A 27759-nucleotide genomic window follows, 5' to 3' on the forward strand; every position below is an offset into this window, starting at 1 on the left:
GCACATTGGCCCTGAACGCTCAGCGCATGCAACTCAAGAAAACACGTGAATAGACAAAATACAAGCAAATAAACATATCTTCAATTTAACAACACATATGCAGCATAATACAACATGCTGCAATTAAATTTGTGAAATGCTACAATTGTCAAAGACCAAACCTTAAAAAAAAAAAACAAAACAAAAACAAAAAAAAGCGACAGTCTCAATGATGGGTTATTGAATTGGCTTACCAGGCACAGGTCCATGGACCCACAGCGTCAGGGTGCACACAAAACAATATCACATGACCTAAGAACTGAAAAACTACAACAGAGATAGGAAACAACACACAACCACTATAAAACAGCAGGAGACACACAACAATGGCACAAAATGAAATACAACAGAGAGACTCTACAACAAAAGGACCAAAAAAAAAACAAAACAAAAAAAAAACAAAAACAAAAAAACAAAAACACAAAAGGGGACAAATCGACTACAAAATAACAGGAAGTACAGGAAGTATTGTAAGGAAAAACAAAATGATATAAAAGGCACTCTGTGTAAGTCTGGGAGTCTTGCTCCCAGGTAAGTTGGTTGTGGGGTCTTGTACATGCCTGTGTCCAGGCCTCCTGTTTTATAATCTGCACGTCACACCAAACTGTTAACTGTATTGTTTGCTTATTTGAATTTAGAGGCCATTACATTTAATGCAGGAAGATTTATGCAACAATATATTAATCAAGCAGAATGTTGAAACTACAATAAACATAAAATCTAATTTTCCAAAACTACCAATACCAGCACCATAAGTGTCTGTACTTGGCTGTGTTTCTCAAAATTTCTGTTTTATCTGTTGCACTGCTTTCTTTCAACATACTGCTTATGCTCTCAGGGCTACAGAATATGTGGCTGAGGTCATTACCAGTGTTACTAACCAAGCACACCCAGAACAGGAACACGGCATTCCAGCAAGTGACCCCTGGCCTTCTGTTCACCTCGCAGAAAACACTTCTTGTTGTAACATCAGACCCAGTGTATATTCTCACATTCACTGTCATGTCCTCTCCACATCACAGGGCGCAGCAACAGATTTGGAGCAACATTAGCATTCATTTGCAGTCATGTTTGTATCCACCTGATGAAAGCAATTCAATACAGATTTTCCTTTAAGCTGTTTTTGGTCCCATCAACTGGCAAGAAAGGTTTCTGGGTCTTTAAATGCTGTATGCTTCACTGTGTCCACCACCTGGTTACTAACTTTGTCTCTACAGTTTATCAGAGCCGTTTACCTGCTGGAAACAACGCAGATAAGGGCACAGAGCACAAAGCAAAACAATAATGTTAGGGTTTTAAACCAATGGTGTAAAAAAGATGAAAATGCTCTTTGGAGCTGAGTAAAATTGCAGTGAGTGCCACTCCACTGTGAGAATCCCGTTCCACCTACAAATAGCCATGTGATTCACTGGCAATATAAAAATACTGATTATGGATACTTTAGAAATGATTGGCCTCTTCTTAAATAATCTACCACAATTCCAGTTACAGTAAATTGTTTCCAGACATATTCATTGGTACGTCAATCAATAATCTAAGCAATTGTTAGATGCAGTTCTAGCAGTGTTACAAAAAAGGTGAAATATACATTATCCTAACCTATCTGATTTTGACAGTACTAATACAAGAAGACATGCAGGAAGCCAGACAAGAAGTATTATTATTGTGTTTGTTAATTTAGTCAATTTCCTGAGCTTGGGTTCTATCCATCTCCACTGTGAGCTAAGTGATCAATCTGCGGCCTTGGATGTGATATCAGGTTACAGTCTGAGACTGCACTGATGTGATGTGACATCGGCGTATGATATTCCTACTAAAGTGCAGGATTGGTTATATTATTTCATGGGACTGGAGAGGCTCAAAAATAGATTGCTCCAGGCTAAAGCACTGCTCCTGTCCATGCCCCATGATGTCTTTCATATTCACCCAGCGCTCGCTTCACTTCTCCTGGGACAGCAGGCCCAGGCAGGCGGGCAGGCAGCTGGTGGTGTCTCAGAGGGACTGCAGCAGAGACACCGAGAGTACAGTGAGATGAAGTATCAAAGACAGTAGGGGCTTGAGGGGGGAGATTCTCCAGAGACAACAGAGCAACATACCACTCCCACTATTGCACTTACAGTAATCCCCTCTAAGGTTTCCATACAAGCTGCTGGCATGATTGCATTTGTGTCTCCTGGGATTTTAGCTTTGTGAATGGTTACATAAATCTTTGTATGTGAGCGTGTGCGTGGGTGATAATGATGTGCAAGCATATGTCTGGCTATACCCGAGACATCTCTCCCTCTTTCTTTAGTGTGTGTGAGTGTGAGTATTACAGGAAAACGGTGACTAATGTCTGCCCTCTTCTCTTCCGTAAGCTGATCTGTCCCTGAGGTGAATGAGAGGGCCCCGGCTTCTCTCTACCCGGAGATGTTTAGAAACACTGCAAAGAAATGAACAAGAACCCCTTTATTAGAGCGCAGCCACACTCACCAATCATGAACTCGATGTCGCCCATGATCAGCCACTCTGGTTTGCAGTCAGAGCATCAATCGCTAGGTGCTATAAGGTTAACTCGGCATCCATTACCTAACCCACAACAACCAAGGGAGATGACCCATGTAGTGCTCAGACAACACAAGCTGAAACTGGTATTGCAACATTATTCACTCTGTGCAAACATAGAAATAGTCTGGTAGCAACACATACACATTTTATACCAATGATGCTAATATAGCTGTGGTGATGATGACGAGTGTGTATAGACAGGGACTGATGGTGGGTACCTACTGTGGTAATAAGTTAAGCTCAAGGACACTTTGATGAGAAACTAATTATTTGTATATTTTTGTCTTGAATAGGATGTCACTAGTTTTTTCCATTGTGACCATATTCACTGTGGATAATGAACGTGCAGAGAACGTGACAATTTACCACTGTCATAATGGGCACACTGTCTGCTGCATACATAATTAATCCATCACTGTTTCCCACATTGATGACAGCACGATCCTGATCCTCAACTTGTCTTCTCTAAAGGAAATACCAAATACGTGTTCATCTCTACCCTATAGAGGTGGTTGAAATAAAAAGTCAAGCAGTACACAAGGTTGAGATATGTTGAACTACACTATTAAAAGGATACATGTTCACCCTATTTTTAAACCTGAACCTTAATGAAACATCCCTCTAGCACCCATGAGCTCCTTCTTTTCCTCAATGAATTCATTGACTTGAAACAGATTTAGACAGTAGAATGAATAACGGTGCATGGAAATGACTGGCTGGAGATTAATATTACAGCAAAAGAAATGATCTATTACTGAACTCTCTCCTCAGTCAGCATAACATATTGAGGATGAAAGTGATGAACGCTGCTGCCAGAGTAGGTAATTAGCGATTACTCTAATCAGCAAGATAACACACTCTGGATCTGTTTTGTAATTAACTTTATGTTGGATGCATATAATAACAACCTATTTTTATCTCCAACTATGAATGATGCATTGTGTTTACTTTAGACCTGTTTCTGCATAAAGTCCAGATTTCAGCTGCCAAATGTTGTTTTCTGCAACGTTTTGTTATGAGACTGAATTTGCCATCTCATTTCCAAATCTTTGTTATTTTTGTAAACATTGTTAAATTGCTTGAGTTCAGATAAGATTGGATCCTTGGCAAAAAAAAAAACTGCACAACCATCTTAAAAATCCCCACAAAAACCAAATAAATCACCAGCTGACTTGCTTCAAACCAAATATAAAGGTCATTTGCCTTAGAGGGAGATTTTCTTAATGTGTGCACTGCTCTGTGCTTAGTCCATGTAGAAAATGTGACTATTGCAAACAAACTAAAGATAGCTGTCCTATGAAGTCAGTGCAAGTGCGGGACAATTGATTTTTGCAGGAGGCTAGGTGGGGGAGGTGGTAAGTGTGTTTAAATCTGTGCTTTTGGTCGCTCAAAGGGGGCTCAGGGTTGTGCAGATGGTAAACAAATATTTGACAGCAGCAGCCCTCTTCCTCCGTGCTGTTTGCACTGTGCTAGGCGGGGAACTACAGGAGTTGTCTCGGCTCTCTAGTGCCCAGTTTGACCGCCTGCCTGCGTCCTCGGAGAGGAAGAGCTGCTGTAATTGGTTTCTCAATGAAGGATCATCAGCAGCTCCCCGGAGGGCTGCTGGACTAGCGTAGCGCTGCTCCATCAATCGCCCGCTTCCCGTCTTTAAACACCGCTTTGCTCTTTTCTACTGAAATAAACAAGTGGCCGGTGAAGGGGACTCTCGGAGCATCATCACCCTGCGCGCAGTTAGAGGAGGATTGGTATCCGTTTTAATAACCTTTGCGAGAACTGCTGGGAGTTAATCCTTCTGCCCATATCGCGGAGAATCGCGGCAAAGTTTAGCGCAGATTTCAACATGAGTGACCTGGAGGACGACTTTGCCAAGATCCTGCTGCTAAAGGAGGAGAGGATACGAGACTTGGAGAGGCGGCTTGCGGACAGGGAAGAAGAGATTCAAGAACTGAAGAGAAAATTGCACAAATGTCAGTCTGTTCTGCCCAGCGCTCAACTTATTGGACCGCGGACCCGCAGGGCGCAGGGCATCTCCGCGGAGCCTCAGACGCACCAGGACCTGTCAAGACAGTCGTTTCGGAAATACGCAAAGTCCGACTGGTAAGACAGGCGTTGGTACTTTACTGTAGGCAAACTGTCTGCTCTGTGTTGCACTTCAAATGTTCTTTCTGAGTGTTGTTAACTACAATATTCCCATTTAAAGGTGTGAATCCATGTTATTAGGAAGCACAATGTGACTTTACATTAACCGTATGTGTCCTGACACAATCTCTACTTTCAAACACACTTCACTTCTGTGACCCATCTCCACGCAGCTTTCTGTCTTTTTTTTTCTATCTTTTGGTTTTCTTCCTAAACGAAACATGGAGACGTTTGCCATGAATGGACGAGCACTCTCATTCTTGGGGCCGATGACGCAGCTCCAAGGCGAGCTCCAGAAAGAGCTTCTAATTGATCAGATCCATCAGGGCAGTCCCACAGGACACAGACAGGAGGAAGTGCGATGCATTATTGGCTTTTAGTAGCTGGACGCTGAGGACCCGAAGTGCATGTCTGAGGATATTTAATACTCCATTAGAAAACGCTTTGTTTGAACATATGCTTCCTTCATCACCTTCAGGTGCTCGTTTTAGCCTCACAGTATGGCTGCCTGATTTTGAGGGTTTCATGTGAGGCCTGCACCAGACTGGATACCAGTAAATACCCCACACATTCAAATAGGTCCAGCCTTCTCAGCTTGATTGAGATGTGGGGAAAAAGTTTGACTTTGTCTTAAACGTTTCATTTTTTAATCTTGTCTGTTATCAGAACCACATCAGCATAATTTAGCCTAGCTCTTATATTAACATTGCACACACACAGAGGCAAAAATCATTCTATCTCCTTAATTTATGCATTAGACAATGGGGTTAATTTTATTAAGATGGCCAGACAATTTCCAATCTTCATTTGCATGAATCAGCTGCAGACAGGGCAGGTTCTTATTTGCATTCAGAAAAAGTGAGGCAGGAAAAAGTGAACAAGGAGGCGGTATGGAGGTCATGAATGGCCTGGGTTCATTGAGAAATAATGACTGACGTATGTAACAAATGATCCTGCGCTGTTAATCTTTCCACGGGACCAGGGCTCATCCTAAAACCGACAAATTGCGTATATTGAGCCGAGTGTATGAACCATCAGTGGACCAATAGGCTGATGGCATGTGGAGTGTGCAGATGACGTCACTGCTCTCGGTGCAGCCGGTGTGTGGAGGAGGGCGTTCACCTGCGCCGCCATGCCCGACGCACAGCGGCGGGGTCGCAGACGCTGTGACCCCCATTAGACTCAGGACGTGGCACCAGCCGGCGGCCCGCCCCGCGCATCGGATTACCGCAGCATGAAGCAACGGATCCTGTTTCTATTGATCTGCATAGGAAAAGGGCTGAGCTGGATGGTTGAAGAGGTGAAATTTAAAGCGCAGAGGTGCTTTGAAGGACAGTGGGAGGGCGTGTTGATGATGACAGGATGTGGGGATGTAACACTGGACAGGGGAAATCTTGACATTTCCAAGAACCTGCAGCTTCCTGATATGAAAGACTTTGTTGCTGCTCCAGCTTTGCGCTCTGCGCCCTTCCCTTGACAGACATTAAGGCCAATTTTAATTAGCCCACAGGAGAAAGACTGCATTGGCTTTATGGGAAGTTTGGGGCATTTGAGGAGGATCACAGGAAATTGGGGTGTGGGGGTGAATTAAACAGCTGCTCCTCATAGTTCTGGCAGAAAACTGAAATGTGTCATTTTGATTTTGACATATCTGAAAACAGAAACACGTTCGTGCCGATGTGCACTTGTTATTTTACTCTCTTCAAGGTTGCCACACTGGAGCATTATGGCTAAGGCAAAGGTTACAGGACTGCTGTAGGCCTGTATCTCAGTAGCTGATTTACAATGATGGAAATGTTTGATCATTATACACCATATAAAAAACAAATATTTCTTATATGAATCATTAATATAATATTACACAAAAGTGCCAGGTCATTAGTTTATAAGTTAAGACGTTTTTATACGCAGAACAGGTCCATGTTACCTTGAGTTGATTCTTTAACCCACCACAAGAGGGCAGCTGTGATCTTTTCTAGCCAGCTGTCTCATTCCATCTTTGTTTACTTTGTCAGAAAGAGGATGCCTTTTAGCACCACAGCGAAAAAACAAAAACACCTGATCCTTATACAGCCAAATAAATCTCGTTTAAACCCCGTTCTTTGTCCTCACTGTCAGCCTGTGACACCCCACCATCCCAGCACAGGCAGCTAGCCTCAGTACTATCAGATTGTACTTGGCAGTTTATCCTCCTCTGAATTTGTCTAGAGCCTGTAAGGCCAAATGCTATGCGCCGAACTTCAGATGACTCACTGGGGTCATGTGGACTGACACCAGAGGTGCTCAGTGTCCGGAAGAGATGAAGAACGTGGGGATACAGCGAGGAGTCCTGTGCCTGCTACTGCCATGTGATAGTCATTACATTAATTCGTCATTAACTAGATTCTTGTAGACTATCTGCACCATGTCCATGCGGGCACAATACACAAGTAGCTCAACACTATGCACACAGCAGAGTCTCCTTCCCCAGCAGACTAAAAAAATGCGTATTTATTTTTTACAACCAGGTTCATTAAGTTTCCATTACATCCAGCTTCCATTAAGGCTTCGGTGCTCATGTATTTGTAACCCAGCAGCCTCAGGGCGAGTTACTGAGGTATGACATGGTTCTGCAAATAGTGGCTTTCTCACCGAGTTCATTATTCATGTGAGACGAGCGCAGCTCTCTCTGGAGTGACAACCTGCACTGTGCCACAGATTCCTGTAGGTGCCCTTCTCACCATGCGCGCTCTCTGGTCGCAGCCTGACGCACTCGGGGAGGACGGTCCTCCGCTGTTAAATTGCCGAAGGAGGGAGGGAGAGACAGAAAGAGAGCGAGAGGGGGCAAACTTTGCGTGATTGTGGTTGAGACGCTTTACAGGCTCACCTAGGCAATCGCAGCAACCACCGAGCATACCTTCGCTCACATTCCCAACATCCGCTTGCGACAGCGGCGAGGATTCCCCAACAGGAGAGACGTGGTTGGATCCTCCGAAGCTGTTCATGCCGGATAAAGTTTATGAGCAGCGTGGTACAGGAGAGAGGATAAAGACTCGACCTTTCGATAAACTTATTGGGAAGTCACTCGTCGCTGCCAACTGAAATGGGCACATTGCGCGACCTCCAGTACGCACTCCAGGAGAAGATTGAGGAGCTGCGCCAGAGAGACGCGCTCATCGACGAGCTGGAACTGGAGCTCGACCAGAAAGACGAGCTTATACAGAGACTGCAGAACGAGCTCGACAAATACCGCTCCGTTATCAAACCAGCAACCCAGCAGGTCCACAAGCAGAATGAGCTGCAAGAACAGCAGCGGACGAAGAGGCAGGCGATTTCGGCTGAACCCACTGCCTTCGACATCCAGGATCTTAGCCATGTCACCCTACCTTTCTATCCCAAAAGCCCACAGTAGGTGTCACATTATAATCGCAAATTTTTCACTTTTCAGAACGATTATATTTTTTTTCATGGCTTGTTGCGCCTTATTCCACCTTTCCGATTCCTGTGTGTAATGTTAAGTGTGTGGCACAGCAGGTATGGCACCTGTAGCACATACGGATGAGGTGGTGCTCTCTGACACACACAGACAAAAACACATAAGATACACAGACACACACACAGAGGAGGTGTGAGGAAATTTAAAGAGATGCATTCAGCTATAAAAATGAGAGGCCTGATGATCTGAAAAACGTTAGTGTCAGTTAAGATCACCATGTGATAAAAGCCTGGATGTTGGTAAGACTGATCACAAGCTAACACGACAGAAATAAAATGTCATCCAGTGACAATGAATATTTGGTTTAGAGAGCTGGTGGTGGCAGCTCTGTGTAATGTACCAGTGCCTATTTTATACAATTTGTGATTCTGTGACAGACAGTCTTAACATCCTCTCTGTGCATGTTTACTTAATGATTTGTGTATAACTACTCTCTCTCTCTCTCTCTCTCTCTCCTCTTTTCAAACTCTTAAGCAAACACCCTCTGCCCTGCTTAACTCGGTCTTCAACATCAGGTCTGATTCTCAAACCAAAACTGGCACTAAAATAGCCCTCTGCTCTGAAATAATCCAGCTGTCTGTTTGGGTTTGTTGAGTTTGAACAGAAAGCTTGTGTTATTATGAACCAATCCACTTACCCCCCTGGTGGACAGGAAGAATATCTACTATTTACTCTGAAACAGCATTGAAAATAATCAATGTGCAGCTCAATACATTTAAAAAATGAAATCCACCTTTGAAAGGAACAGTGGGATAGACAAGTCACTTAACACAAGCAGAAGGTTCAAATTTAAATAACTGGAATTTATGTGCTCTACTAAATCATTAGGCATCATTAGGGCATTACATTAAGTGATTCTATTCTCATGGTGTTTAATGTTTTTGGGGAGGGGGGGCAGCCCAAACAACCTTCAAACTTTGCAAACAGATCAGACATGTCAGATATGAATGTCATTCTGTCGACATACAAAGCTCCAAGGATTTCACCAAAGAAGATTCAAAAATGAAGGGGGTTATTTATCTCAGTAGAAAAAGCCATTAGTCTTTGTTATACCTGCCAGCTCTGTATGAAAGCACACTCATTTCTTGGGTCTTTCTCTGGTTTTCCTTGTCGCACTGTTGTAAATAAATATGAGACCCTGGACGTTGGTTTGGCACATGAGGTAAACAGTGATGTCCCTATTTCATCATGATAATCCTCCTTAAACCTTACACTGTATATGCCTATTTCCATTAAGAGATTTCTCAAAGAGGCTTTTGGTAAGACCATGCAGAGCAGAAAACAGGTTTTTCAAAAATCTAAACTCTGGAAAAACGGAATTGTCCTTTGTTTTTGACATTTTTCCAGCACTCCATCAGGAGCGTGACGTCTCAGCTACTGAAGAGTTTCACTGCATCATCTGTCAGTTATGATGGGGAAAGGTTGATGAGTGCCAGCAGTTTTGAATGATTACATGACGAAGGGAAATTCATGATGGAACATGAGGTTGTTTGAACTTCCATTAAAGCCCTTCATCTATGGCTCCGGCTTTTAGCTGAGCATCTCCTACAACTTTTCACCTTTCTCCATCTGGCAGAGAATGGCTTTTTGTTGTGTTTCTATTATAATGAACTTACACATATTATTTTAAAAAAGTAAGAGTAAAAGAAAGAGTAAAATGAGTTGTGCCTGTTTGGGCATTGTTCTTTTAGTAGCTCAGTATTATTTTATTTGGAAGATGTCTTCTATAAAGTTGATGTTTTTCTCTAAATGCAGAACAATTATTTACCCATGTTATTTTTTGTGTGACTTGTCTAACCCACGTTTTTTTATTGCTCGATGGAGAACAGAATTTTTACACAATATGCAAGTGCCCTCATGGGATTAAAACAGCTCCATTACGTTTTCGTTTTGGTTATTGATGTGCAGCGATAATGCCTGTTGGATTTGGCCAAGTGTTTATATTTCTCTTTCCTTCTCACCTACTTTATCATCTTTATAAGGCCCATAGAGTGGTCCTTACACATACACTATCCATCCCTCTCTCTCTGTCTGCCTCTTATTTCTGTTAGCCTCTCCCACTTTTGTGCCACCCCTCTTCTTTTCCTTGTAAAAGAGCATATTTTCTCCTTTTAAGGAAGGCTGGAATTGCTCTGCCCCAAACTTCACTAGTGGATGAAAGCAAATATATCATCCTCACAAAGGAGAAGAAGGCAGATGTTTTTATAGGAGTCTGGTTGGAAGACATTGTTCAATGTTGCCATTACAGGGTCAAATCGAAGGGTCCCAATGAGGGTTGACAAGGCCAAACAGCGTCTGCTTGTAAATGCAACACAAACGGGGCCAATGAGGCCCATTTCCGGAGGATGGGGGGCAATTTTGGGGAAAATAAGGGATTCCCAGCTTGTTCCTATTAGTTTAGTTAATCATATGCACAGTCTGCTAACCACACATACAATCACAAACTCAGTAACATTATTGCAGTCACAAAAAAAAAAAACAAAAAAAACCAAAAAAAAAAAAAACAGCAAATCACACCTTTATTAAGATTTTAGGTTTTACTCCCTAAAACCTAATAGAAATATCTTCTGCTGAAAAGGAGAGGATCATGGGGGAAGAACAGTGCTTATCTGAACATAGATTGAAAAGTGGGAATTTTAAAGTAGGTGCAACACCTCAGTCTCCACTTTTCAATTTGTAGCTGTAGCTTCTTCCGACTCACAAGAACAGAATAAAAAATATCAAATGAAGAACTTCTGAATTATAATGAACAGTTGCATTGTCATTTCAAATCAGTTTACAATCCTGAGACTCTGGCGGTTGGTAAAAAGGACACTTGTGGATAATTTTACAGTCATAAAAACAAGAAACATCATCGTTTTTATGACTGTAAAATTATCCGCAAGTGTCCTAAAATACATTTTAAAAAGGAATGTAAACAAATAGCAGGGAAGCCTGGGATGATGATGCTAGAAATCAGAGTTTATATACAGAGTCTTCCAACAGAGAAAATGCAGTGTACTAGGATTTCTTCAGTGTTAAAGCATTTCAGCAAGTAGGACAATACTTTGTTTAAATAACGTATGCAACAACTTAATTATGTGGTCTTAAGTCATTTAGTTCTTCACTTTTATACAGGTAATCCTTCTGTTAGACAGTAAAAGCAGATCTGTTTAGGAATCCAGAGTCATTGAAACCCTAATCAAAATTCATTTGACATTTGAATGCTCTACATTAGGTACATTACATTACGTGATCCACGTCACAGAAATTTCAGAATGCTATTAAAAACTCAAACCAAAAGTAACCATTCAGGAGATTCCACATTTTAAAATCTGCAGATGCTGACTAAGGATGTTGTTTGTGTTTACATGCCAGTAGTTGATAGTTGCTTTTCAGTAGACATTGTCCATCTCTAACAGTTTGGCCACTTTTTCATCTGAAGGAACAATACAGTTTCTTCACAAATTCAGTAAAGTCTTTCAATGGAGAAAAATTCATGTGACCTTAAAAGATCAAAGTAAGTCCCTGAAAAGTAGTAAAACATTGGGTGACCAAAAAAAAAAAAAACATAATATCACATTAAGATAATTGTGCAGAGGGTTGTAGCACTTCTATTTTTAAAAGCACAAAACCAAACCAAGCAGTGATGCAGCTGCTCACGATGTTCTCTATAGTCCCTCTGTAGGAGGTGGTGAGAATGGGTAGTAGGAAATGGACTTTTCTCAGCCTTCATAAAAAGTGGGGCTTTGCAGACCACTGTGTTTGTGTGGGACTTTGCTGTGAGCTGGCAGCATCACAGGAAGGCCTGTCCTTTTAGCCATAAGCTCCTCAGGTGATCAGCGTCAACAATGCACCTAGGAATCAGTTTCTGAAAAGGGCACTGAGCACAAAAAGGCAAGAGGCAGTTCACCAGTGCCTTTGAATCCTACTAGCAGGGGACTGAATTAGGGTATAAAAATGTCTTTCACTAGGGGACTCCTTGTTGGATTAACCTTGATACATATTATTAACCTCATTCATCCAGCTGACACGCTGTCAAAACCAGCCACACACCACTCAGCCAAACAACCCAGACTCTGGTGATAACATGCTTCAATGAATGAGTGATCTTGACTCACTGTTCAGCATCTGCTCTGCCTCTGACTTTTCACCCATCTCTTGACACTTTTTGGTTTCTGAGGGGATCAGATTGACACTTACTCCGACGGTTTTAAACCTCACTGCACCTGGCCTGGTTTCACCTGTTAATATATGGACATCCTTTATGAACAAATGTCTGTCCTTCGTTGGTGGTACATAGACATCGTCTAATGTGGATTCCTTGACGTAAATTTAAAATAATGCCCCCTTTCATAGTGTTCTCTAATGTCATCTGCCCTGCTTTACCTCTTAGTTCGCCTGACAAAGTGTTCTTTGACCTGCACTTTGACTACTGCCCATTAGCTCTACAATTAATTACATTTTCACTCTTGCTTGCATGGTAATTGCAGCAAATATGCTACTTACCTGTGGAATGCCCAATAAGTCTGCAGTCTGAAGGCTGATTTGGCTTTCAGAAGTGCACCCCTACATGGAAACAATCTACCTCCAATATGAATCACTTTTACTCCTTACTTACTGGTTTCAGCATTTGGAGAGAACACAAGATTTCACCTTGACATCTTTTTAAAAAGATTTTTATTGTGAAGCTTGAAAGAGGCTTTAATTGCCTTAGAAATAACCTGCTGCTTACTGAACTGGTTGACATCTTACACTGAACGATTTAGACACAGCCAAGGTTTTTGTGTTTGATACATTTAGACTCTTGCACTAATTTCTCTCTTATTCTCTTTCAATATGTCTTTCTACAATAAAGAAAAAGAGCATGGACATATGAGTTTGTGTAGCAGAAGTCTAATTTTATTTTACCTTGTCTCCAGGTCCAAGGATCTGATCAAGGAGGCCATCCTGGACAATGACTTCATGAAGAACCTTGAGCTATCGCAGATCCAAGAGATTGTGGACTGCATGTATCCTGTAGAGTATGGAAAGGACAGCTGCATCATTAAGGAGGGCGATGTGGGCTCACTGGTCTATGTCATGGAAGGTAAAAGCACACATGCACAGATGTAAAATCTGTGTTTCGTGGAAGACCAAATGAGTTCAAATGAAAACCGCTGCTAGGAAGAGCAAGACCTTTAAAAACATCCATGATGAAAAAGACATGAAAGGACATTATTGATAGATTTCTGCAGGGATAAAATAAACCTCAAAACTGCAACAGTTTGTGATGATTCTCTCATGTCCCACAACTTACCACTTTTACCTTGTATGACTTGTATGATGTTGTGCTAATGGCTAATCCCTTTTTTATTCTTTTTTGGCAGTACTGTGTTAGCATGTGGTTTTCCTTTTCATTTTTTAAATGAATTTTGGCACTGACATTCACTCCAGCATTCACAGGATTTGTGACAGGGATTTTTCACCACAGGATTTGTAACAAGCAATATTGCAATAAAATGTTACGTGGGCCATTGTTCCTGACAATAGATCTGGCCTGAGGGGAAATAGCTTTAGTCAATGCCTGTACAATATGCAGTATAATATTACATGGAGGTGAACATGGACATACACACAGAGTGCATATTTAAATATATAAAAACAGAAGGTGTTATCCCTCTAAAAACTATATAACACGCATTCTGACAACTGCATGGCATGGGCAGTGTTAACTCTGATAAGAAATAAAACTTGGAATAAAATAAACTTGGTATTTGTTGGATGGTACAGGTAGATAGACAGTGGCATTTAAAGGTTAATATCTTACTAGGAAGAAGGCCCATATTGATTGTTGTCCCTGTTTCATGTTGGCCACCTACTTTGGTTATTGGGTTAGCAAGATTTCCTGGATGCATCCAAATATTGTCAATATATATGTGACAAAGTACAGACTGGTATTTTACTAAACTAAGGGAGAGTTTTTAGTTTAATTTTGCCTCAAATCTATAATAATATAAAAAAATACTATGCACTTGGTTTTCTTCAGGCAGAGGCAGGTAGTGTATCTAAAAGGACTCCAGAGACAGGCAGTATCTCTGCAAGCAGAAATGTCATGGCTGCTTTCTGTTTCATATAGTCTTCAGTGAGGCAGAGTCTGAATTCAAAAATCTTCTGTGGTGTCTTAAAGAGCTGTGACTTTAAAGAGCATTGGATTAAGGAGGTTACTGAGTCATATTGATCAGTACACTAGCATTGTTCTCTTAACTATGACTGAAGCAAATATAACCATCTTAGAGAAACATAAGGATAATTTTCAAAAGTATAATACAAAACAAAATTGTAGATGTATATAGAAGTGTTGTTATCGTGACCCTTTTAGCCATGGAAGCTACAGCTTTAAAGATGACAATACCAGTCAGTCAGCTACTTTGGTCCACTTTGGACTCAAGTCTCTTAACAAATATTGATTGGACTGACATAGCAGATTAGTCCTACTCACTTTATGACCAAATGCATGCTAAAATAATGACAATGTCATCCGGTTCAGCTGTACTAAGTTAGCAAATGCTTGCGTGCTAACACAATAAGACATTTTACCTACTAAACTGAAGCACGCTGACATTGCTATATTTCTGCAGATGTAAGTACATTTGATAAGCTGTATTTGTTCTTAAGTGGGAAAGCAAATACTTCTCTAAAATGGAGTATTTTTTCCTTTGTGGTACTGGTGTTTTACTTATAAAGGATCTGAGTACATCTTTCACCACTATTCAAACATTGTTGCAAGAAGGATGTAATTTGATGCCTTTATCTGTAGGCTGCAGAGGAAAGTCATTTGTAAAGAGGTGCTATAATGCTATAACGGAAATAAAATGCAAAACATAACTGAGCAACAGTGACCTGAGGAGAAACTCTGGAATTCCTCAAAGTACTGGGCACTGTGACAAAATCAGGGATTGTATCTGTACCTCATTGATTACGATGAAAGCAATTAGAAAACAAATGTTCAGTTATTGCACTACTATGTCCTTTTAAAGAGTTGTGGATCTTTAGGTAGACAGTAAATTTTAATCCCCCCCCAATGATGCAGGCTGTGAGAAGATTTTATCAGAGGTGACTCGTCATGCGAGGTCACAAATGAGAAAGTGTCATAGTGGCATAATGAATAGGTTCCTCTTGAGCTCCACAGAAAGAGTGAAACAACAGATACAAATCTGCAAAAGAAATAATTGTCGAGGGGCTTTGTGATTTCCTCTCCGACACTGATAGAGGAAAAAACTGCAGTATAATTGGAAATAGGGCTTCAATTCAACAGTGGTCACATGCAACTAATATCAAAGGTTTGGCTAATTATTTTCCATTTTCAAATCCTTAGGGGTAGGTGTAGCATATTTATCTTTAATGAACATCATCTACCTCTTTTTATTCCACTGTTTGTTCGTTTCCTTTTTCCCCTCTTGTGTCCTAGTATGTCTCTTGCCTACAGTTTTCACCTTAACTGTCCCTGGCCTGGATTTGCTTTGCATAAAAAAACCCCACTAGCAATAAAACCATTAGCCCAAAGGACAACGACTTTGTGCCAATGTCGGTGGAAGCCCATCACAGTGTGTGACTTTTTAATCTGTACTGACAGGATGTCTGACTGTGCCATGCCATGCTTAACACACTGCTGTGTCAGCTCAACATTGTACGTCATTTTCCAGGCAAATGAAGTGTTCACAGCTCAGGCAGCAGTGTCATTTTCTTATTCAGATTTGACAGGCTAATTATTAACATATTGCACTGGAGCTTAGATTGTTTATCATGAGTCATGTAGCTACATAACACAAATGATGATGCTAATAATAAAAAGTTGTTACATCATTGCTCTCGTTTCAAATGTTTTGTTAGATACATGAGCATATGCATAACTTATTTTCCCCCAGACTACACTGATATTTCAGAGAATATCTGTCTGCCTGTTTAAACAACCTCACAGTAGTTAGCTTTCGCACCTGATTGTTAAAGCTCAGACAAAACAAGCACTACAGGAACAGAATGAATCCTAGCACTTGGTTGCTGCTATGATGAGGCCGCCTGCTTGTCTGAAGCAGCTGTAATGAATGTTTGTTGTATTTGGTCACATTCACTGTAACTGACATAAGCCCTCTTTAAAATACTGATTGCACCTGAGATAATGTCTCCATGTTTCCATGGAGATGAGATGAATATTTGATTAGTTGTGTTGTCCACAAAGACCCATACAGGTGGTTAATGATGATAATAACTAGTATAATTAAACCAAATTACTATGGAGTATTTCCTCGATAGTTAAACCTCAGGGATTTCTTTAATATTAGTTATTCAACTTAATCTAATCAAAGTGTGTATGCCAATTCACATATGTCCTCTGCAAACGTTGCGGTAGAAGATGGAGTGCTCACAATATTAAATATAAGACTTAAAGGTTGAGCAGAGCCTAACCTTTAGCCTCAGCCTTGAGAAATGACATTCGATTACTTTTTGATAGTTTTGGATGCCATGAAAACAAACACACATATTAGGCCTGGGCCAAAGTTCAAACATATGAAGTTAATAGTTAAAGACTTTCAGGAGTGATTATTCTGTTAGTTCATTTCTCAATAATTCAACTATAGTTTGGATTTAAAAAAAAAAAAAAAATCCATTGAGAACATATGTTTGACAGCTTTATTGTGCTAAGGGGTATGTTCCTGGTCTCTCTTGAATAAGTTCTGTTCCCATCACCGCATTGATATTCCATCCATCCATTTTCTATACCCGCTTATTCCTTAACCAGGGTCACAGGGATCTACTGGAGCCTATGCATTGATATTTGAATATTCATTTAAGATCCCTGCTTTGAATTGGACTATTCACCTGTATGGAGTGCATTCAAAGAAAGAGGATGCAGGCATTTGTAATATTGATTCTGAATTGTGTATTTTTTTTTCTTTTTGTTATATTTTAGAGAGATCTAGCTGTCTGCCCTCACTGTACACATGCATTAGTTTTACAAAGTGTACAGGAAGGGAAGACAGAAAAGTGGAGAAAGTGAGGAGTGGTGATGTTACAATATAAGTCAGCAACAAACCCCAAGTGTTCACAGTACATTGACAGCTTCTTTGACAGGCAACCATTGATGCACTGTAGACTATTTTATTCAGGTGAAGGTGTTCAGGGATTTAAGAAAAAGCCCAGGATTTGGCATTTGACTGAAGAGAGCCCCAATTATTTTATTTGACCTACTGTAGAAAAGCGAGAATATAAGACTTGAAGTTTAAGTGAGGCTTAAATTGCATCATTTAATGTCCGAATATGACAGAAACAAACAATATGGTGTTTTGAGTCTTACACAGAACCACTCCTGACAGTCATTTTCTTTTTCCTGCTTCTTTTACTGAGATATACCTGTGAATAACAATGAACAGCAATATTTACCCACTATGGCACAATGCTCGAGTATTTGATGCTTGGTATACATGATTGTATGTGTAAGCATCACACGCTGATTTGTATATTTAATATGTATCTCTAATCAAATATAAACACTAGAAAATGAGAGGCACTGGAACTGTTTATATTTTGTTTCATGGCATAATTTATCCTGTGATAATCCCCTTTAACCTACTAAGCCCTTATCACCTCCCTGTCACCTTGTATTCCTCAGGCTGAGTGATTCAATCCAAATATGGAAACAGATATTCATTTTCTCAATATCTGTTATTTCCTTATATGTATAAGGAATCATAAGCCACAGTATGAAATGTATTAGCTCAAATTAACAATAATCTTAACCTGCCAAAAATAATCAACTGCACAGCAAAACAGTCCACCTGCTAATGTAGTGACAAGCTGGCCAATTTCCAAAATAATCTTCAAGAAACATAAGGAATGACTGCCTCCGTCTGAGACTCCGACAGCTGTTATGGTTTAAAGGACTCATCCTTTCACTGTGCTATAGGCTGGCGTCTCCAGAGAGATGCTCTCTGTGCTCACTGACCAATGAGGCAGAGTAGAGAGAGAGATGGGCTTCTGTTCCCCCTTGAGCAGAGTTTAAAGATGTAATCAAAAGGGGCACCTGAGTGTGACTTAGTGTCATAGGTGTGAAAAGACATGATATGTAAAGTAAATTAGAACCACTATGTAGTACAACGGCATATTAGAGGGATATTTTCTTACATCTCGTAGCGCTAGTTATCACTGCAGCCGCTGCTGTTAAAAAAAATAAATAAATAAAAATCAGCTCATCTGTAGTTATTATGATATTTTGGCATATTAATAAGGTGATATGAAAATAGAAAATGCATTGGTTTGCAGAAACGTGAGTGCACAAACCCACTGCACTGCATTGTTGCCTGGCAACTTAACGAATGCAGACTTGAAATTGTAGCTGCTGTTGCTGTTGAAGTACTATCTTGGGAAAATGGTTCAACAAAGTAAAATGTTGAGGCTCACAGAGTTTGGGTGGATTGGTCCTGGAGGATACAGCATGTAGCCAACATTTGATACAACAACTGCTGCTTAGTGTATCTTGACAACACTGTACAGCAGTCTGTTATAAGTTAATAATGAACCTCAACCCATTCCTGAGGCTTAGAGTCACCCCATCTGCTGAGAAGACATCTCAGAGAACTCAATTTCAGCTATGTAACATTGACACTGAGAGCATGTGTCTGTGTGTGTATGTGTACTCGCGCTTATGTAACATGGCATGCAATACCATTATAACCAGGAGATTGACTCGTTTATAGCTGGCTAACAGCTCTGATGATAACTATAATGAGGCTCTGGGGAGGTTTATTAAGGCATCATCCTGGGAAAAGGTGAAGGGTCTGTAATTGGAATGACATTTAAACACTACACTAGTGATGAAACTTGCTTGTCAAAAGGAACTGTCAAGTTCAAATAATAGCCTGGTTTCTTAGTCACTTACACGTAGATGCCACCAAAAATTCCCCCCACCCCCATTTATTAAAAGGCAATATGCATATAATGACATTTTTGTGATGCTGAAATGTCACAGAAAGTCATGGATTCGCTCACCTGCACATTTAGACATCCATTATTTTTACTCACTTGACTGATGGCGTTGAAACAATACACAGAAAAAAAATTAATTACTGTGAAAAAGCTTTCCATTCCCTGACATCTTGAGATTTGATTTCTAATTTAAAGCAAAGCTTAGACAAATCTGGGCTTCATCAGAAATGTATTTTTAATTTAGAAAACTCTGAAAATAGAGGAAAACATGGGCAAAGACCTAAAAGCCAGAAAGTACACCACCCAATTAGGGTGCCTCATTGATTTTTAAGGTGAGTAAACATCTACCTGCCCTTTCTAAGATAAATTAGCCTAATGATTGGAAATACTTCTATGAAGAACTTCAGTTTTTGTAACCTTACCTACGCTGAGCAGTGCACCCTGCTCTTTGACTACACGTTATCAATTCAAAAAGCTCAAATACAAGACCAGAGATATGCATGTTTCCCTCTATCACTTCTCCTTTTACTGGCTTTGACCCCAATCTGTCCTCTTGTCACCATCTTTCTCCACATGCCCATCACTTCTTTTTTCCCCTCTACTGACTTACTCCTGTTTGTTATAGTTCCACCCATCTGTCCATCTCACCTCATTTTGATTCTGTTTTTGTCTTTATATTCTCTGCCTTTCTATTGTTTTACTGTCTTTTGTTAGTCATCGGTTAATGTGAGATGACCTTTTTTTTTTTTTTTTTTTCCCCTTCTCTGAATCTGAGGAATCTGAAACTGATCACCATTTTCACTGCACAGAGGCTGATGAATACACCTCAGAGGAAGAATTAACAAGTAATTTGTGAATGATCCCTCAGCCTATATCCCCTTTGTGGTTAACACCGCTTTTCAGAGTTCCTCATCTGGAAAGCCGATGAAAGCGGTGTGCATGTGTTTGTGTGTTCGTGAGGTGTGTGAGACATAAGGGGAGTGGAGGAGGAGGAGAGAAAGCCAGGAACAAAAAGAGCTCATGAGCATCATCTGAGCTGAATATTATGTAAATGTTTGAAGCTTCATTCTTTGGATGTATGTATAAACTCCCTGTCTGTTTCTGTCAGTATGCTTGCGTGTGGATAGCGGTTAGACCTATACACTGAATAAACCCTGTGTTTGTTAAGGTTCAGACTGAGGATACAAGACAGGGCATGAGGAATCTGCTGTGCTGAAGCGACGGACAAAATGTCTTTCTTTACCCCTAGACTAATAAGCTTGAACGCACAAACACATATACTTCTTATATGTGACCGAGCTGCAGAAAATGTTGTACTCTCTGCCTCTAAACAACATAGTTACCTGAAGACAGGGTGTTCAGCCTCAAAGAATGATCATGGTTGATGACTGTTAACTTACATACATAGAAGAAGAAGTACAGTGAGCTTTGAAAGGTCAGTTTCATCAATCAGTGCCAGTGAGTCATGGTTTACAGGACTTTCAGATAAGGGTCTCTATTAAATTTCTTTTCTCTCACTGCAGACTTTTTTTTTTTTGAAGTCTCCTGAGTTAAAATTCATCTCTTTGATCTATGTCTGAACTTCGATTGCCTCTGCTAAATACCCTCGACCCCTGCATGGGAATTCTCACATTTTTGTGTGTAAAGTACAAACCACTCTTATGAGCTGATGTTCTGGGTGTATGTGGGTATATAGTTCTGACGTAGGCATATGCTGTTTTAGCCTCATTATCTAAATGGTTTCATGAATGTTAAATAATTTTGATCCCATCAAGCAGCATGTAAATACTCTGCACTCCAATGATAGTACAGAAAATTGCTCCATGTATGGCAATATTGGTCCAGACTGAAATACTGTAACAACTATTGAATGGCTTACTATGAAATATTGTACCGATATCTATGGTACCCAGAGGATGGTGTATGTAAACCCCTGACTTTTCTTACAGTGATGCCAGCAGGTCAATTTTTTACTGATCCAATAAAATATATCAACATTTACAAGATGGGCTGGCATATAATTTTGAATAGTTATACATAGATGTAGGCTAAGAACATTGATATCAGCTGGATGCCATGGAATCTGCTACAAACAATCATGGCCCCATCAGAATGAACTGTAATAACAATGGGGATCACCAAGTATTTTAGGTTTAAGTCATCAACATCGTTTGGCAAATGTCAGTTTGCTAACACTGACAGTGAGCATGATCAACTTTACCTAAAGCAAAGCCTTGCCTAGGTACAGCCTCACACAGCTGCCAGTATGACAGCATATTATTAGCCTTGATGTGAATAAATGTGCTTTTATTTATGTAAATACTTTGTGTATATGAGACTATATGACTATTTGTGGCGCCAACAGTCTGACCAAACTGGCAGTAAAACTAAATTTCCCTGTAAATGTCTTTTCATGTCTTTGGTGATCCAGCACACTACAGAAATGAGAGCAGGAAATGTGAAAATGAGACAGGCCAGTTATTGCAGTGCTTCAGTTGCCGTGTTAATCTGTATTCTAATGTTGAAGCTGTCTAATTAAGTCTGGCCTTCATAAAAGAAAAGCTACAGTATGTGCACATGGCATGGCTGCTAACTCCTAATTACGATGCTGTGATTTGGTCTGTGAAAATGATCATTTTCATTGCCCCCCGCTCAGGCAATCAATCAGCTTGTCACCACAGGAACCATAATCAGAGTTCGATAACTAGGAGAGTAGCAGTGATGACACCAGTCCTATTATAATGTTTTAATGAAAACAGAGATAGGATAGGGGGGCTCTACACAAATGATTTTAACTGCTGTGTCTGAGCTTACATGTCCTTTTAATCCCACTAAATGAAAGTAGCCTACAGTGTGAGGCTAAAAGGCTCAAGACATATGATAGTACAGTAGGTTGTTGCTCAATCCCTGCCTCCAAGGTAAAATGATGTAAAAAGGATGAAACCAGCAGTCCTCCATATTCCATATCCCATTGACAACGCACTGTTTAGTGTCTTTTGGTCCGACAAACCACTTGTGCAACATCATTTTCGAATGGCAGGGAGCCCTGCATGAATGTGCCGCAGGTGAACTGAAAAAGATGTGAAGTGCTCTCATGTCAAATATGTGCAGCAGTGCTTACCTATAGCATCAGGTGTCCTTCCTTGTCTCACTGTGTCTTTCTCCCCTGCTGTTTCTCGGCTTCTTACTCTCCCCTCATCTCTGCCTTCATACATTTTTTTCGACTTCTCATGCCTCCTCTCCGTTTTTGCTTCTTTTCTGTTCCTGTAATAAAAATGGCATAGGCTGAAATCAGCTACCTTTTAGTCTACAGATCCAACCCACAGAGCCATGCATATATACAAAACTGTCACTTTAAAAGGCATCGTGGCAGCAGACACAAACAATGAAAGTGAGTGCATGGTGGCCATAACAGCAGAAAGTAGTGCTACACTTGGCAGCAAATATTTGACTCTGTTATTTTGAATTTTGAATCTGCTCCTGTGTGCTCAGTCTAAGTTTAAAGATAAATCAGATAACTCAACCCTAACAAGGAGAAATGTGATTTCCAAAGTGTCTTGTATCCTTTTTGTACCAATTCTTAAAACATTTGCTTTCATGGATATCATGTGTAAAGTACTGTAACTGGAATCTCCCTATGCCACCTTCAATTGGTAAGATTCCCAAAGCTTGAGACAGCTCCACAGACTGCTCCAGAAGTTTGTTGACAGAAAGATCAGAAAGAAGAAGAGTCAACAAACATAACTTTTGGAGATGAAGCAGACTTATAACACTGTGGAAGAGGGATGGAGGACAAGCATCAAATGTTTTTTTATGTTTGCTCCACCATGTGTCCTTCAAAAAACAGACCCAGAGTTGCCACACCTACACTAAGCAACATGACAGGATCAGAAATAGGTTTAATGAAAGTAGGTTATTTCATGTATGGGGAATTTGTCTTGGTGAGGTGGTGTAGACCTAACGAGAATATACAAGGTGACAAAAGACAGAAGTACTACAATCTGGTCTGGGTCAAAAAAAATAATATTGTTCTGTTTATGGTGGCCATTCGTAGCCATCTGTTTAGCTACATGATGTGATTAGAGTAGGTGGATAGCAGCCGCATGTAGCATATACAGTAGTAAAAGCTTTCTAGTAGGTTCAAATGTAGCTGTTAGCAGTGACGTTGCACCCTGCTGATGTTCATTCACAATACAGATGACTGCGGTGCTGGGAGGCAGATGCAGAAGTAACCACTCTGTCTGAAACATTTGTTGCTTTCTACTGGTCAAATACATCACATCTTTCAATCAAACTCCACTGTTGGCCCACTCTGTCTGTATACTGGCAGCCACTAGTTATGCATCAGCCTGCTGTTTGTTTTCATTCAGCCCACTGAAACACAAAGAGGGATTCCCTCAAACAAAAACACTCAAGTGTTTATTTCCAGTGCCAGGGTGCTTTGAATTTAATACAAATCTTTCCCATTCTGAGCCGTTCTCTCCGATTAATAACATAACATAGCGCTCCCACTCTCTCTGCCTCTCTATTTATTCTTGTTGTTGGCTTAAGCTTACATCTGTATTTTTTTTTTAACTCTAGGGTTTGTTTGTTTTCAGCTGGAGAGAAATATGCAGGACTTGTGCTTGAATGCTGCTTCAGAACTACCTCCCTCATTATTGAACATGGTCACAGCTCTGTGATCATGAGGAATTAATACTTTGGGGAGAGGGAAGATTAATATAATAAGGAAGATCATTAAATGACTCAAACCCAAACAGAAAAACTGTCTGCTTGCACATTTCTTCACAGAATGTGAAGTAAAGCACAGCATTCATCCTGAGAAATGTTTTATTTCCTGATGTGTATTCCCTTTTAATTTATGTGTCTCATTTTTCATACTAGACTACTTTTCTGCTGCTGAATTTTTGGATTTTTGGAGTGGTCCCAAGTATTCTCTGAAAAACAAGGTGAAAACACAAATTGCTTAAAGTCTATGTATTATATCAAAGGCCACAATTTTAGGCTGTCAGACAAACTTTGAATAAAATACAATTTATGAGCTCTTTCAAACTGCATCTATAAAAAAATAAATAAATAGCAGATGGTGATTTTTTAAAAGCCTGGAATTTTCTGAACCCATTCCAGTCCCTGTCGAATAGATCCCACGCTCAACCAAAAGAGCTTTCAGCGTCAGTCTTGTTTCTCCCATGGCTTTTCCACCACAAAACCATTCAAACAGTCAGGCAGAACGTGACTATTGTCTCTCAGACATATCACTGCTGACCTGAAGTCAGAAGTGTCAACTTCAGCGTTGTACCACTTTAAACCTTCAGTGCTAATGGCCTCATTTTCTGAGGTGGGATTGAAGAGAAAATGTTCTGTTTGATCTACCATCATTGATCCTCCATTGTTCCGATGGGACAGAACTGAGTAATCTGACCCCTAAGCAACGTCAGAAGAACAAGACCCATCAGGATGAGATGGTGGTTGTATGTTATCCTCTATGGGATTTGAACTCCCCCACATCCTGTTTCTTGATGTCCACTTTGTGCTGCTTGAAAAACATAAAAACTATCAATGAGATAAGAGGAGGAGGGATAAGACAGTAAACTGCATCTGATCCCTTAAACTCAACTTTATTTATGGACACAGCTTAATGGCCTCAGTGCAAAAGACTGTATGTTAACATAGTTTACTTTAGCAGTAATAACATTATTGCAAAAAAATTGCTTTTATCTATAATCTGGTTTAATTGACTATTTAAATCACTCCTGTTAGAATATTAGTAAATGCACATTGACACTGTTCTTTATCTGTGAAGTCTTTAGCACCAGGGTAAGATAAAGTCAGGGTAAAAGACAGCAGCTTTTTGAAATGGACTGCAGCTTGAATAATATCTGATCTGAAGCCAGTGGGAAGTCTGCTATGAGGTCTGTCCTGATGCCCTGCTATATGGAGCGCACTGAAATGATCTGTCATTAAAACAGCTACACCAGCTCAAGGGAAGAAGACAAGCTGTGATACATCGACAGCAAAAACACTAAAGGCAGTTAACATTTTACATGCAGTCACTTTCGCAGCGCAATATTTTCAGCTCTATCACATTTAAGTCACCTTAACACAGAGCACAGTTGTTGAGTGTCTCAGTCAGATGCAAATGTACTGTACTTTATCAGATCGCCTTCCCAATGACAGTGTGTGTTATTTGAATAAGATTTGAATAGCACCTGCCTGTAAAAGGGGAACTTCAAATAAATTCAGAGCTGCTATGATAATGCAGTCTAATAAGGCATGTTTGTTTAAACACAAAAAATAAAATTAACTGGACTATGTATCTGTGTGTGGATGGAGGTATGTGAACCTCTGAGTAACTGTCTGAAAAAAAAAAAAGACCATTCAAAGATTACCCGTAATTGACTAATTGGAGTACTTAATTTCCCTTACAGCCTGCGGTCAGTGCAGTGTTTGCTGCCTGTTGTGTTGCTGTCTTTGTCCTTACACAAACTCATCCATAAGGCACTGCTGTTATTAAATCAGATACTGCCCTTCATTGCACTTAATGACGTTTTGTGTCCTTTTGAAACAGGTAGCAATTATGTGTAGATGCAGACATGTACTGCATCTATTTCTATCTGTGCATCACCATGGAGCCTTTTTTTTTTCCCCTGGACTCCACTACAGTTTCTTCCAAGTGAAACAAAAAATCCATATTCTATTGCTGGTGGATCAAAGCGTCACCGCAACAGCCAACTATTTTTGTTTCGCTTCTTCTGATAAAGCACGACTCTATAGTTACTTCAGATAAACTGTACAATTGATGATCAAGAGTTCACTCCTTCACTAAGGGTTCAGCATGAATAGATGACGGCAACAAACAGTGTTGTCTTCGTCTTTGCTTGCAATTTTCAAAAACCGGAAAGACAAGAAATCATTAGCAACTTTCTTCTAAAGCATTCATTATCTATGACACCCAGGTTTAATAATTTATAATAAGGGCTCAGGAGTTTAGAGATGTGACAAGTCACATAATCTCAGTACCCCCTTACAGTTCACTGATTAGTCTGACACATATTTGTTGGGCTTAATCGATTCTTGGTGGCTCTTCTCCAGAATTATATCTTGTAGTCAACTGCGCTCTCTAATTATAGTCTTCATAGACTTTGTGAGGCCAGATTGACACAAAAATTAATTCAGCTAAATTCAGTTCATGAAACATTTTATAGCTGCTTGTGTGACCAAAAGGAAGTGATCTGTTTACAAAAGTTTACTTGGAAGAAGTATACTTTTTTTTTTTTTAAAAAGAAAGAAAGAAATATTTGGAAGCAAGATTTATTGTGTGTATGTGGTTCAATCATTTTTAGTAGTTTTTATAAATACCTGAGCTGATAATGAATGGTGGATAAAACTGGACTGAAAAATCTGAATGCACCTTTTTCTGGTGACCCATCACAGTTTTATTTGGTCTTCAGTTGTTTCATCATTTGAGCAGAAGACAAGGGTCTGACATAAAAAGACTGCTAAACAGGAGCAGTAAAAACAGCAGACTTAGAACTTAATACACTAACACACCTTAAAGGCTGAAGATTTTCATGCCAGGTCTTAATGGGTAATGTATTGTTTACCATGCCAAAAAAGAAGGTGCACTACAGTTGCTAAGGTCGAAAAAAAACAAAACAAAACAAAAAAAAAACAAAAAACAAAGACAAAGTGGAGAAAAGCATTAGTGTTGAAATATGGTACCCTTTTTGTCAGAGCTGTTCCTGCCCCTCTCTAAAAAGATAATACACCAAACTGTTTCCTCAATGGATGACTAGTCTTCTCTACTTATCTTGCCATATTTCACCAGTTGCCTAGGGTTGACTTTAACTGTTTTGTTTGGGTTTTTGCTCCTTGTGAATCAGAGTTATGCTCCTGCTGGAATGTTGAGTTTCCAGGAAATACATCCTTGATGAGGCTCGTCTAAACACAGTGGCAGCAGACAACCTCCTGCGTACAGGGGCAAAGAGGCTCTTAAACTGTGAAACAAAAAAAACAATTCACTTGCTTTTAACTTGAATTATCTGACAAACTGTACATAAAACATACATAGATGGTGTTTAGATGTGTTCATGTCTGTTTCACTTGTACAGAATGAGGGGATAATGTAACATAACATACATACTAGTCTGTAAACAACCCACCACAGTTGTGAAAGACATGTTAAGGGTTAGGATTTATGGTAAATGGATGCAACAATGACAAAATGTTTAGAGCCTTTAGTTTCCTACACTCTGCTCGACCACTTGTACTGTGGTAAAATATATAACCAACCTCTGGAAAAAAAAATCTTTTATAAAATTATTACCTATAACTACTATCATTGAACTAGTTAAGATTGATGAGGTTAAAAGCAGTTAGTCAATCAATCATTCCTGTCCACATATCCCAAATAGTAGGCAATGCTTTTTCCACACAAAAATATGTTTATTTTGGATGCAGACCTGCATGGTGACTATACGAGTCCATACATGCTCAAACGATACTAAAAGGACAGTCTTTGTGAATGTTTCAACTATGGTAATATTGACATATTTTCACATACAGTTTAAAGAAGAAATCCTCACCTTGCCTTGATGCATACTATGCTGTGTCTATGA

The 27759-nt window shown here is 39.9% G+C and overlaps 1 protein-coding gene across 2 annotated transcripts in view; it reads left to right on the plus strand.

The window, feature by feature from the left end:
* Positions 1–4426: 4426 nt before the first annotated feature.
* The window catches only part of LOC113132124 (cGMP-dependent protein kinase 1), a 69254-nt gene continuing 45921 nt past the window's right edge, over positions 4427–27759 (plus strand). The window contains exons 1-2 of one of the 2 annotated variants that reach the window (XM_026309987.1): positions 4427–4683; positions 13102–13268. In XM_026309987.1, coding sequence (XP_026165772.1) covers positions 4427–4683; positions 13102–13268 — 424 coding nt within the window. Of the gene's footprint in view, positions 4684–7527; positions 8113–13101; positions 13269–27759 lie in introns of those variants that run through there. The other variant, XM_026309986.1, reaches the window with a different exon arrangement.

The sequence above is a fragment of the Mastacembelus armatus genome, chromosome 15 (assembly GCF_900324485.2).
Source record: "Mastacembelus armatus chromosome 15, fMasArm1.2, whole genome shotgun sequence".
Lineage (NCBI taxonomy): Eukaryota > Metazoa > Chordata > Actinopteri > Synbranchiformes > Mastacembelidae > Mastacembelus > Mastacembelus armatus.